At 45.1% G+C, this 13,975-nt stretch overlaps 1 protein-coding gene across 7 annotated transcripts in view; it reads left to right on the forward strand.

Moving 5' to 3' along the window:
* Window positions 1-13,769, forward strand: part of EPN2 (epsin 2) — a 51,333-nt gene extending 37,564 nt beyond the window's left edge. For 3 of the 7 annotated variants that reach the window (XM_075179250.1, XM_075179249.1, XM_075179252.1), the window contains 7 exons: window positions 2,173-2,285; window positions 2,798-2,890; window positions 3,569-3,740; window positions 5,807-5,980; window positions 6,626-6,721; window positions 8,203-8,415; window positions 12,407-13,769. In XM_075179250.1, the coding sequence (XP_075035351.1) occupies window positions 2,173-2,285; window positions 2,798-2,890; window positions 3,569-3,740; window positions 5,807-5,980; window positions 6,626-6,721; window positions 8,203-8,415; window positions 12,407-12,714 (1,169 nt within the window). In that variant the 3' untranslated portion in view covers window positions 12,715-13,769. The remainder of the gene's footprint in view (window positions 1-2,172; window positions 2,286-2,797; window positions 2,891-3,568; window positions 3,741-5,806; window positions 5,981-6,625; window positions 6,722-8,202; window positions 8,416-12,406) is intronic. The other 4 variants (XM_075179251.1, XM_075179255.1, XM_075179254.1 and 1 more) reach the window with 3 other exon arrangements.
* The last annotated feature ends 206 nt before the right edge of the window (window positions 13,770-13,975 follow it).

The following is a 13,975-nucleotide window of genomic DNA, read 5'->3' on the forward strand; positions in this document are numbered from 1 at the left end:
CCGATATATAATGCTGCACACGAATCAGGGAGCAAGTGCAGTTTTTAATTACATTCTCAGACACACACGCAAACCCTAAAGGACTGAATAGAGTTCACAGTGTCTTTAGTTTTTGCAGCCAGCATTAGTCAGTGTCTCTGACAGGTGCCCACATCCCTCCCGTCCCTCCATTGGCCCGCTGGCTGCAGCCCTGGCACAGAAAATGCTAAGTCTGAGGAAAGAGGCGAGAGGGGACAGATGGCGTGATGGGAATCCTGCTTTAGTGATTAGCAGAATTTCAAAATTATTTCTACTGTGCTGTAGGCAGCCGGGGGAGGGGAAACCAGCCTGTTGTTGTTTATCATCAGGAGTACGGGAAGTTCCCATATGCATCACTGTGTGGTGGGACAGGTGTATTTTACTGATAACTATGCCAAACACAGTACGTGGGCAGATAGCCGTCACCTGCCCAGCCAGCATATCGCTGTACTACTTACTGGGTGTTTTTTATTCATGACATGGCTAAGCCTTATAGTCATCCTGGTTCAGTGTATCGGTCCCAATCCCCCAATTGAACCCGTGACCCCGGCCTTGTACTAAATATTTGCCTATTTTTATACTTCCCCTCGTGGAGATGCCAAGGTACAAGTGGCACAACGTAGGCGGGTATGTGTATACGATACTTTAAACGTGTACCTGGTTGCCTACACACACAGTGGAGGTAACCATTTTGTGGGCTGAGCTTAATATTAAGCTCATCAATACACTAGTGACATCGCTAGGACGTGAGGCGTGAGACTGCATCAGGTGCTAGTTCCCAGCGAATCATTAGGCTCGCTCTCGTGATTATTGTTTTAGCACACAAAATGGCTGACGTCGCTGTGTATAGACCGTGAGCACTCTCAAAACCAGCGCAGCTTTCCTATACCGGGTGTTTATTTCTTAGCTGCAGGGCGAAAGCGCAGGGGCCACACAAACTGCGTGGTCCCTCTGACAGGAATTCCGGCAATGAGGCCTTGTGACCCCCCGTACATCCCATAGCACTGCCCCGGCTTCCTGCCTGAGGGGTGATTTAGTATTTTAAAGATTGCTAAGATCCCCAGCGCCGGGAATTATGTGATTTCTGTTTTTCCCACATGTTGTGTGTCCGTCTGAGATTGTGCAACACAGCTCGGCCTGCGTGTATGTTCACCATTGTTTCCCACACGGGAACGTACAGACTTGGTAGTTGGAGAGCAACTGAGGGTACTGTAGAGGGGGGTTATGCAGAACTCATCAATGGGAGAATATGTCCTATTTATTAGTATCCAGTAACTGGTATAAATTGTTGGGCTGACAGAATCTGCCTTTTCTGCATATATGCTTTTATTTTTATCAGGCAACTGGCCAGTAACTTGATTTATCACACCTGCCAACAGTTGCGTATAATGTACAGGGACATTTTCCTGTTCGGTGTAAGATTTCAATTTACATGGAACAAAATCTATATCAGTTGTCACAGGGTACTGTGCCCAGAAATATATCCTAATCACCAGACGTGGTTGTAATATTCTTTAGTAACCTGTAGCACTTTGACGTCAGATACTGAGAATTGCATCCGATATACAGAGAAGTTGCACTGTGCACTGTGGTAGTTTACATATTTAAAACAGTTACTGAGAATTATACCCAGCATACAGGAGAGTTGTACGGTGGTGCATTTGTCCATAGTTACAGAATAACCGAGTGAATGCAAGATGAAGTTCAAAGTAAAGAAAATGCATTTAGGCCAGTAATAATCATGCTACCGAGACATTAAAAGGGATAGGATTATTTATTTTGTAGATGGAAAGTGCCTTAGGTCTTAGTATTCTTGGTGTAGTAATAAACTGAGAAGCAATACACAGTGTCAGGCATCCAATAATACAATGATTGAATGCATCAATAGGGTGTACTGGGGCTGTTTACTTGGATATATTGGCAGATGCTTCGAGGGAAGGGGGGGGGGGGGGCTGCCAAACTTGATGGATGCCATTTTCAACCTCACTATCATCAGTCCATTTCGGTATATCCCACTTACTTTTGGACTAAATTTGCCCAAGCCCAAGTGGTCCTTTAACACTAGTTTACCCCCCCCCGGAGCCGACGGGGGGCAGTAATACTCAGAGTCTTGTATCATCCGTCTCACTGACCTCTCTGTGTGTCGTTCCTCAGCTACCTCCCCGCGGGTCTCCTCGGAGCTGGAACAGGCGCGGCCGCAGACAAGCGGAGAGGAGGAGCTGCAGTTACAGCTGGCGCTCGCCATGAGCCGGGAGGTGGCAGAGCAGGTGGGTAAATATACAGTACGGTAAAATTGGTATATGTACGAGAAGGATAGAGCTCCCGTCTGTAACGCAGACCCTTCAGTCCCAGAGCCCCCCCGGCTCCTCTGTGTCTGGATTCTGCAGCGGGGAGAAGTCGTCTGGTTAGACGGCTTCGCTCGATGGGCCTGGTGACAGCATCCGTGACTCCTTATACATTCTGTTCTGCGCTGCCAATCCTACTGTGAAATTGTATGTACTCTTGTTAGCTAGGTCACTGGAAGCAGCTGTCTATCGTCTCCCACTCCCTTCTGGGATTTTAAATCTAAAAAAAATATATATATATATATATATATATAAATGAATAGAAATAAATACTTGCTCAACTCTTTAGTTTGCACAACTCCTTAAAAAAACTTTTAAACAGAAAATTATAGCTAATTATTATTAAAGTAAGGTAAGTGTGTCTTACTATATAGAAAAGATGGCTAAGTAAAGAGCTCAGCTTTGACACTAAGCTGTGTTTTAAATCCGTACAGGAGGAGCGTATCCGTCGAGGGGACGACTTGCGGCTGCAGATGGCGCTAGAGGAAAGCCGAAAACACACCATAAAAGTCCCTAAAAAGAAAGCGGTAAGATCAATAACTGCTACAAGACAAGTGTCCTGTCCTGTTTTGGTTTGTCTGCTGAGGGGGGGGGGTGGACAGTGGGAGTGGGCCACTAAGGGTGGGAATGGGGGGGGGGGGTAATCAGTGTATAAGGAAATTTTCCATACAGTGAGAATATTCCCTGTAGTGCTGGCAGAGTAGAACAAATGGCTGCTGTCTAGTGAATGGAAACCGTATATGGATCCCTGGCAGGGAAAAAAAAAATCAGCAATCGGCTGCTCAGGCCTGGAGAGCCGCTGTTGGTCACTGGCAGGGAAAATCAGCAATCAGTTGCTCGGGCCTGGAGAGCCGCTGTTGGTCACTGGCAAGGAAAATCAGCAATCGGCTGCTCAGGCCTAGAGAGCCACTGTTGGTCACTGGCAAGAAAAATCAGCAATCGCCTGCCCAGGCCTGGTCACTGCTGTACCGTAGCCGAAACGTTTTTTAATCATTTCACCAGAAAATCAGCTCTTTAGATGTATTTAGCAAACAAATCATCTAATGAATGACAATTTAATAGCCGTCTACCACTATTTTGTTTTTATCCATAACCACCCTCATACGACTTTAGTTTATTGGCTCGTACGTACCTTGCTGCAGCTTTTACTAAATGCATTGCATAGTTTTATTCATAATAATCCCATATTTTTCTTGATTTGACAGCAACAACCGTCATTGTTGGACCTGATAGATGCGCTCCCTCCAGGGGCCGCGGGGCCTCAGAAATCCGAGCCTTGGGCAGCGGTAGGAGCAGCGACAACACCGAATAGTCATCAGGACCCCTGGGGTGGAGCTGCCGCCTCTCCAGCCTCCTTAGACCCGTGGCAGTCTTTTGGTATGTGCTTAGTGTTGCATCAAGGTGAATGTACTTCAATAAGGACTGGACTAAAGTCTATTGATTCATTATCAGCTAGTAGTGTGACTGAGGAATGAAACACAGGGGGGGGGGGATTCATACATTGTTTGTAGGATTATCCTCCTTTTCAATCACGAGTTTTTGGGTGGAGTTTTGTGGATTGGGGATGTGGCTTATTCATACCGCCACTTCTCACACAAATGGGCACATTTAGTTAAAACTCCTCCTACTTTTTGATAAGCCCCACCCCCTATTGTCAAGATCGAGAATGTCCCACCAAAATCGGGACGATTGGGTGGTATGCTTATTTTGTCCCTATTCTGCCTTTATTAAACTTGGGAGGTATGCCTAAATAAATAGTTTTTTTGTTTTTGTTTTTAAATCATTTGACCTGGGGAACGTTAACCTCTTGTGTGTCAGAACAGTGCCCGCTGCTGCGAGCGCCAGCTTGGTATCGCCTACGGTATCATAGTTGACAGGAAGGCGCAGTGTTCCGGGGAAAGTGTAAATGTTGTTCCAGAATTTCATACTAAAGCGGCTGATGAATTAGTCACCTGCCGCTACCCAGCAGTTGCACAGGAGCCCGGTGTCGGGAGTCAGCCTGACATGACATAATCCATTCGGAAAGTCTCTTGGCGATCCTGACACATTCCTCCGTGTGAGGTCACAGCAGCGTTGCAGTAAAAAGGAAAAATAAAAAAAACATCCTCCTGGAATGTGAAGGCAGCCCCACTCCAAGACCTACGCACACGTTGTATTATGTAATCACAGACTAAGCAGACGCACTGAGTAACCTTCAGGATGTCTGCGGAATTTGGGTGCTATGAAAGGACCAGTGTACTGTAACCCGGAGCAACCAATCACACCTTTCCTTTCATTATTCTAACATCCTTCAACGGAACACACGTGACATCCGATTGGCTGCTGCTCGTTGATAATATTATAAATCACAGAAATGATCACCAAGTGTCTCTTCCTGTCTTTGAGGAACGCTTAATGAGAATGCCAGGGGTAGTGGGGAATTGTGGGTATTTTTTTTATTGTACGTACATTTCCGACGTGACGCTCCAAATTCTGGGGAAACCCTTTAACATTAATTCCCAAACATTCCATAAAATAGATCCCATATTGTATTTTAAAAATTAAAATATAAAGGTTTAGTGCTGGTTGTCCTTCCTATGTGATCAGTGCCATTTGCCAACTGGGCATTTCTACTTACAGATTATTTCTTTATGTATAGAATATTTAGATTTCCAGCAATAATTACTATAGTGAATTATGAGTTATTTTTTTTTCCATTCAATATAATGTGTTTTTTTTATATATAATATAATAATAGTAATAAATAAATCATTGAAATAATTAAGAGAATAGCTTACAGATTGCTTTTCCTTCATGTGCCCATATGAATTGACAAATGGTTTTTGGGACGTGATTGATAGAACGCTGGTTTATTCCTTTCTCAGAATCCTGAATCTGATAGAAACTCGGGGTGTGGATTGATACCGATTTGCATGGTTGTTGCAGCTTGTCCAATCAGCTTCAATGAACACCGTGGCTGAACGCCAACCCTCCAATCAACTTCATTTCTTACCCCGCTTAACCAATCGGCTTTATACAACACCCTTGCTGAGTATCTATCAGATTGAGAATTCTCCAGGCTTATAGACCAACAAATGCACAAGAGAGGGGCGGGTAACACCCAACCAGCACTTCTGCTGTTTTCGGGGGATAGAGGCTTTCAGTTCAAGAATGTCGTGGCTTGATATCTCATTTGTTGGCATCGCAACTGGTGAAAATCTAGTCCCAGTACTCTGTCCTTACACTAAATGACGAGACATGAAGGGTAGTATGTTGTCCGAATATTAGGGGTGTTTATCTTTCAGGATTTATGTCCTGCTGCTGTTATTTGCACATTAAATGAAGACGTATTTAGCAGCAGAGTGTGTGCTTCCTGCTGTGTGTGACACACACCAACCTGTTAGATGTGACATACTGCTGTTAATGCCCAGTGCTACACCGCATTATATCATCTGCTTGTACAGCAGGTACAAAGACAGCTGCGAACAGCGACCTTTGGGGACCGAGAACGGCTTCTTCAACGCAGCCTCTTCCAAAGAACCAGGACCCCTGGGCATCATCACCGGCCACAGCGGCAGCTAATTCTACAGGGGATCCCTGGGGACCGGCTCCAGCAGTTAAATCTAGCACAAGCACAGGTAGGAATGTCAAAGTGAATATACTGCATGATATCCGCAACCTGACTGCATGCTATATCCGCAACCTGACTGCATGCTATATCCGCAACCTGTCCCTGATCACCGCAGTACCGTGCATGGCCTCTAGAGGCATATTAAGGAGTGCCACCTCCCACAGTCCCAGTTTTCACAGGGCAGTCCCGAGTCCAAATGGGCACATTTTATTCAGGAAAGGTAAGGGTGTATATTTTATATAGTTGTCCAGTACCAAAAGGCTTACCTACCCGAATTGTAATATCAATAAACCTCTATGGTAGAATTCTGGAGATACTTAAAAGGAGTAACTTTGCACCTGGGCAAAACCATGTTGCATTGGAGGGGGGAGATCATTTTAAAATGGGGGGACAGATTTATAGTTGGGGTAGGGCATGTCCTAGATTAGCTTTGAATTGCAGTGACAGAATAAAGCCATCAAGCATTTGTGTGCTACATGCCAAAAAAATACCCAATATTTTTTTATGTGCAAAAATAATAAACTCATTTGCACCCCTTGCATTGTAACATGGTTTTGTCCAGAAAACTTGAGTAAGAAAACTTACTCAATTTTTGCTTAACTTTCCTTAATGAATCAGGCACTAAAAGTCACTTGCTTTTTTCTCTCAACAGGAGGTTCGTCCTTTGACCCCTTCAGCAATTTAAATGGGACAGCGAAAGACGATTTCTCTGAGTTTGACAGCCTGAGGTCTTCTTCCAAAGTATCAGGTACATCACCTGCAAATAGAAATCATTCAGTTCCACCCTTCTTATTACAGATATAGAACAAACGCTGCTGTTTTTGAGAATTTAATGGGCAGTTAATCCGGGGAGTAACACCTATCACATACACATATATCACAATTATCTACCCCGGTCATATTAGTTTTGCTTGCACTGTCACAGCCCTGAGTTCATGCAGTGGTCTCAGCTAGCCTGGTCCTACAGTTTGCCTAGTCAAGCTTACAATCTAATGTTTCCCGGATTACAAGGAAACAAAACGGACACCAGCGAACTAGAGTGAGATTCGAGCCACACACTCCCCAGGTCGATCTTTTAACAGCCAGTCCCCCTATGCACCTCTAGCTGAAAACTCTACTCTTGTTCAGTGACAGCTGCAGAAGTGGCCTATGGTGCATTAATCCAGACAGCGCATTCCTCTTATAAACTGAACTGCAGCCACTTGCTCAGCCCACAGAACATTCCATCGTCGACGTGGACGCTGCAAGGATTCCTGATTTTATTTTATTATTTTTTTCTCTGCCGGGAAAGTACATGGTGAAATATGATGTATCCCAGGTGCCTGGGACAGCGAGACATCTGGCTGAATTCCTGGCAGAAAATGTACAGAAATCTGGATGGGGTGTGGGGGTCAAAGGTCACACATGTGCTGAGAGCCCTGTGGTATTGGGGTCGTATGGGAAGGAAGGAGGCCTTTATCTAAACCTGTGCAATAAAAGAACCCACAGCTTTTGTTTTATAATGTATTGCAGCTGTACCGTTACCTTACATTACATACAGCGTGTTCAGTGTAGCTCCTCTCCCCTCCTGGGCTTATCCAACAGTTAAGGCGGAGGTAGAACAACGGTGGGTTTTCCAGCTGTTGTTCAACTATAATTCCCAGCATGACCTTCCAGCAGCCCTTGGGACAAATTGATGCCTTAAACAAAAACTAGGCTTTGACACTATCAAATAATTAGGACGGTCCCAAAATACATTTGGATCAGTTTGTACTTTAGGCTTATAACTTTTTTTTAAATGTTTTTTTTTGGGTTTGTCTAAAGCCAATGTTAAGAAATGAGTTTATGATAATATTCATGTTGCATGACTTTACCTAGCTTCTGTTAGGGGTTTACTAGATCTTCTTGTAGAGTTTACCATTCCGTAGAGTTCCATTGTTCTGTCTGTGTCCCATAATCTCCAGTACACCTGATCCATGTGTGATCATTCACGGTGCCAGAGCATGGTGGCACGGTCTGGCATTGGGAACTGGCATGGTGTTGTTGGGGGTTATGTCCAGGCTATAGTGCCACGTCTTACTCCTAATAAGCTCGCAGCCGGCATGAATTGTGCTCATGAACTGCAGGCCCGTAGCTGGGAATTGTGGGTAGATATATGCAAGTAAAAACGACTTCTATAGACACAGAACCGTACATGATGAGTAGAACGTTGCTCATGTTCTCCTAATATTACCCCTTTATATCTTCCAGCGGACTCCATATGTACTTTACCGTCCTTACGCAGCGGCACCACCAGTCCCGACCTATTCGATTCTCAATGTGTCATCGCGACCAGCAAACAGACCGTCGCCCGAAAAACCCCAGAATCCTTCCTGGGACCCAACGCCACCTTAGTGAACTTGGACACCCTGGTCACCATGCCCGCGCAGCTTGCCCCTACATTTAACCCATTCTTGGCATCAGGTACATCTCCTATAGTGCCTCTGCAACTAATAGCCTCTAGTAATGTACATTATTTATTAAAGTAAATGTCCACTTTGTATAACTCAGACTTACGTAAAAACAAATGGTCATTTTTTTGTAAATTCCTGTCGGCTTCCTACCAGGTAGAGTGTATCTAACGGTTACCTGCACTATACAAACATCTAGGACAGTGTTGGCTAACCTGTGACACTCCAGGGGTTTGTGAAACTACAAGTCCCAGCATGCTTTGCCAATATATAGCAGCTTACTGCTGGAAAGGGTATGCTGGGACTTGTAGTTCCACAGCACCTGGAGTGTCGCAGGTTAGCCAACACTGATCTCGGGCCTGATTTATCCTGTAATGCAATAGAACGCAACTTGGGTTTAAAAAAACCCAAAAACGCACATTAGTTGCACACACGCCCGTCCGTTGTGAAGTACGAGCGGATCTTATGAAACGTTTCCATTTGAATCTGGGTATAAGTACGCTCTGGGTATACGCTACTTGTCGTATACAGACACAACAGACTGCAGGATACGCACATGCATATGTGCAGCCATCACTTACACCCACCCTGTAGCTGCTGCAATTGATATCTAAAAAACACGCACCTAAGACCTGCCCAGAGCTTGGATCGGATCAATGTGTGCTCGTGACCTCGGCATCCCCTCGCTGTGTATTGTCTACGTGTCCTTCCCTCCCCCCTTCCGCCTTTCCAGACGTAGGCAGTCAGAAGTGTCATTTGCATTCATACTTGAATTGCATGCCCTGGTCTATGGCCCGTTTCTGAGCACGCGTGGAGCAATTTCATACCAGAAACGGCCGCAGCGAGACTTGCATCCAAAGATAAATCAGGCCCCTGGTGTTTACAGTGTCAGCCCTTGTACGTGGAGAAGTATTCTAGTAGCGGATTTTACAGCAGATGCACAGTGCCAAGGTGCTCATTCTGCAACCGCTGAAAATGCAGGAATCTGTCAGATACACTCTTTAGTACCGTGTATCTAACCTACAGCAGATAAGCCGGTAATAACTGAGCAGGCCCGCTGTGATGTCAACGATAGTTGTCATTCTCCCTGTATGATATCGCTTGCTCTTCACTTATAGCCCAGTTCAGGCTCTCAACCCGTTGTACGTTGACTCCAACAGGTATCACTGGGCTGCTTTGGTTGGTTAAATATAACTCAAAATAACATTAAAATTGTTGGTAACTAAAAAAGCACGTACAGAACTAACCAGAAGAGGTATTTTTAATAACATACAGGGCCTGAGTCATTAAGGAAAGGAAAGCAAACAAATTGAGTAACTTTGCACCTTGGCAAAACCATGTTGCATTGGACGGGGAGCTAAATTTAAAATGTGATTGCAGATTTATAGTTGGGGTAGGGCATGTCCTAGATCAACTTGTAAAAATAAAGCTTATCAAGTATTTGTGTGCGAAATGCACGTAGTATTGTGGCATCAAGTGGTTCTGTTTGGGGTTCAATTTAACTAAACGTACACTCAGTAAGGGGCAGGGGAGGGCTGGCAAATTTTAGCCCGTGGGGGGACAAGGGAGAGGTACGAGAATCCCTAAACTAGGCTGTAAACGACACAGTGAATTAGTAATAACAGTAAGTACCTATTGTTTGCCGAATAGTGAAATGCGTCGGACCAGTGAGTGAATACGAGACCTGGGGGAGAGACAACAGTAAAACAGCTACAACTATTAATCTGAAAATATTGAGAAATGTTTGTGCAAAATGTCCTTAACGCACAACACGTATTAACGATATGCTTGTAAAGGTTACATTTAAATGACAATGTCCCTTTAACATTTGATCCATGGGTTTAAAAGCTGACCAAGAAAAAAAGTTAAGAGCCTCTGTTCTAGAAAAGATAAGACTAATATAGATGCTGACCTAGCCAGGCCCAGTGTTTTGGTAGGAGGCGCAGATAAGCGGCCCTGTGGGAGGGTAGAGGAATGAGGCCTGGGAATGCTGATCAGGGAGAGAAGGCGATTTGACCCTTTGTAGAGCAGTACACAGTGTACAAGGACCTTCAGTGTCTGCAGCTGATATTTATGGGACAGTGCCAGTAGTGTATCGCTGTGTTATGTGCTGCTGCTGAGCCTCTCCCTCTGGGGGGGGGGGTGAATAATAGGCAGGAATGAGTTAACGGTGCCCAGGGTGTCCTGATCCGCTCTGGCCCCTCCAGGGCTTCCATGCACAGTCCCCGTCCTGAAGAGAGTCCCCCCTTCTCCATCTTCACCAAGACATTGTAATTGGCCCTGGCTCCAGGCCAGAGGCTCTTAATGCCGGAGAAAGTTTCTTTCCTGTGTTTTTCCTGTCTGCCTGGAAATCGGAAATGACCTGTTTACATTAGGGATTCCTAAAATACCTTGTAGGCCCACCCCCCCCCCCCCCCCCCACCCCCTCCCCTGCTACTCACAGCGGTATAAAGAGGCCTCTCACAGTACAAGACAATCTGGCCTTAGATCCAGAGGAGCTTCCAGGGCTGTCCTGTTTCCTTCACTAGTTCCAGAACTGTTTGATCACATTACATGTTGTTTTGGTTTGTGGGACTCTCTCGTCCCTTTCTCAGATTCACCCTCATCATCGGTGTAATAGATAGCGCTGTTTGCCAAAGAGTTCTGGTACCACAGAGCTTGCAATCTGAAGTTATTCAACCTGCACACAGAGATGGCGAATGAAGGGCCTACTAAACCCGATTCCAGTTCTAACAATAAGGACAGCTTGAATAATTGACAAGTATATGTGTAAGAGGTCCAAAACACAAGTTTAAAGAACAGGAAATCTTAACATGTGCCTGGCTTCATATTAAAGAGCTTCCGGTTAAATTACTAACTAGACATTCAAAAGTTTCAGGAGATTATCGGTATCGAAAATAAAGTTTTTCATCAACTTCCTGTGGTTGAAAACAGTGACAGGCATTGCAGTCAGCCTAGTTGATAATGTGCATAGGAAAAATCTCCCCCACCTCCACCGTAACGAAATCCTCTGTCTCAAATATCTTCACCTTTATTAAGTTCTTCAAACAAATGCTTTTGCACATGTTGTTATTAGCTAGTGGCCAGGCTTAAAAAAAATGAGAAAAGCTATTCCTACAATTTAAGGACATTTGGGGGTTAATAGTGACCACTCAAACCAGTGCTGCTCTCCTCCTGCAGATGATTATTTTTGAAGCTGTTTTGTAATATGCTGCTGAGTGGGGTGAAATCTGTTCCTGTATCGTTTCTCCAGCACCTCCCAGCCCTGCGAGTCCCTCTGACAGGAATTCCGGGAATGAGGCCTTGTGACCCCCGCACATCCCATAACACTGCCCCGGCTTCCTGCCTGAGGAAAATTTAGAATTTTAAGGATTGCTAAGACCACAAGCGCTGGGAATTATGTTTTCTAGATTTCCTGCCTCAGTGATTTCTCTAGTCCCTTAAAAATGCACAAAAATGACAGCCTTCATTGTGAATAGGTACTTTAAAGGAACCACGCTGACCAGAACATAGCACGGTGGCTCCATGGTTAGCAATTCTGCCTCACAGCACTGGGGTCATGAGTTCAATTCCCGACCATGGCCTTATATGTGTGGAGTTTGTAGGTTCTCCCCGTGTTTGCGTGGGTTTCCTCCTGGTGCTCCGGTTTCCTCCCACACTCCAAAAACATACTAGTAGGTTAATTGGCTGCTATCAAACTGACCCTAGTCTCCCTCTCTCTGTCTGTGTATATGTTAGGGAATTTAGAGTAAGCCCCAATGGGGCAAGGACTGAAGTTAGTTCTCTGTACAGCGCTGCGGAATTAGTGGCGCTATATAAATAAATGATGAGGATGATGGGTTGTTAGCCAAATGTATTAAATAATTAAAATCGAAACGTCAAGAGCACTTTAATGTTTTTATTTCATTGCTACAATTATTATTTCACGTAAGGTGACATTCCCGCGTAGATCTACACGGTCCGTCGCCCCTTCCTATCCTAACTCTTATGTGTTTGTTTTGTAGGAGCCCCTGCGCCAGTCCCGGCCCCCCTCGTCAACCCGTTCCAGGTAAATCAGCCACAAGCTCTCACTCTCAATCAGCTGCGGTCCAGCCCCATGATGGGAGTCAGTCCGTCCTTTAACACGATGCCGGCCACGGCTAGCGAGGTCTCCATGCCACCCCCGTTACTGGGAGTGTCCACGTTGCCCGCTGTGCCTCCAGCGTGCCTGGGGATAAACATGAACATGGCAGCGACATTGCCCCACCACGGCTCGTCCATCCCACCCTCGGCAGCCCAAGCCATGAACGCCACCAACCCTTTCTTGCTATGAAGGCCGAGCGGCGATCTGGACGGGATAATGTATAACACTACACAATGGAGTTACACTGCTTAGCTGTTGTTTTCTTCCACAGAAGTGCGACGTCGGTCCGGTCCGTCTTGCTGGGTGGGAGTGACGTGGGCCTGGTCGTCTTGCTGGGTGGGAGTGACGTGGGCCTGGTCGTCTTGAAGCTACTTTCTAGCAAGAGGTGATAAAATTTCATGAGCTGCGTCACATTAAGCATTAACGGGACAAAAGCCGGACCTCACCCCTCCTTCTGCCTTTTACAACGTCGTGGCTTGTCACGCCATCCCGGGTGTCTCCAGGTCTCTCGCTCACCGAGGCCCCGTCACCCACACCGGCCGGGATCTAACGCTCGTTTTACACCGACAAGAAGGAAACCAACTCGTGGATTTGCAGTTCATGGCCCTGCAAGGAGATTGGGTCCTGGAATCTGGGTATTTCTAAAGATGGAGAGAGTCGATCCGAATATATAAGGAAGATTGTGCGGTCTGACGTGGGGATGCAGCACTGTGTGCCTATAAAACACCTGAGCGGTTATGTCACCCTTTTAGATTGAACACAACCACATAACAGAGACAGGATCCTGAATAGTTCCCTTACCATTTACCTATTAGTCAGACAGAGGCTTAAAGCAGTACATGTACTTTTATAGAGTACCCGTCACCCACACACAGCCGAGGCAGACATTTTGTGGGAGTTATTCATATTCATGAAAATGCTATCGATGCACTAGCTACTTAGTAGATGGGAGTTCAGACAACAAAATGGCCGCCGTTCAGACAACAAAATGGCCGCCTCCTCTGTGTCTAGGTGAAATGTATGCTTTAAATGATTTCCAACAAATGTATGAGGTGCGTATCTGAATCTGGGAAGTTAATCTTTTAAAATATATATATATATATATATATATATATATATATATATATATATATATATATATATATAGAACAAACAGTAATAATTTGCATCACCACCAAATAAAACCCAGGATTGTGTCTTTTAATCTATTCTTTACATAAAATAAAACTTATATTTTCATCATTTCCTCTCCACCTGTACTCTGGCGGGAAATCGGTGGTCCCTGCAGGTCATCAATGTGCGTCTCCTGGTACAATTAAAAATGGAGACTTCCGAGCGGTAGGGACAGAAACAAAGAGATGTAAAGAGTTATATTGTTCTCTAGTAGCTGACTTTAACACTCAGTAATTGCTAAAGGATGATAAGTGGTATATAAGTGATGGTGTTTTAT

This window comes from Mixophyes fleayi, chromosome 7, assembly GCF_038048845.1.
Source record: "Mixophyes fleayi isolate aMixFle1 chromosome 7, aMixFle1.hap1, whole genome shotgun sequence".
Classification (NCBI taxonomy): Eukaryota; Metazoa; Chordata; class Amphibia; order Anura; family Limnodynastidae; genus Mixophyes; species Mixophyes fleayi.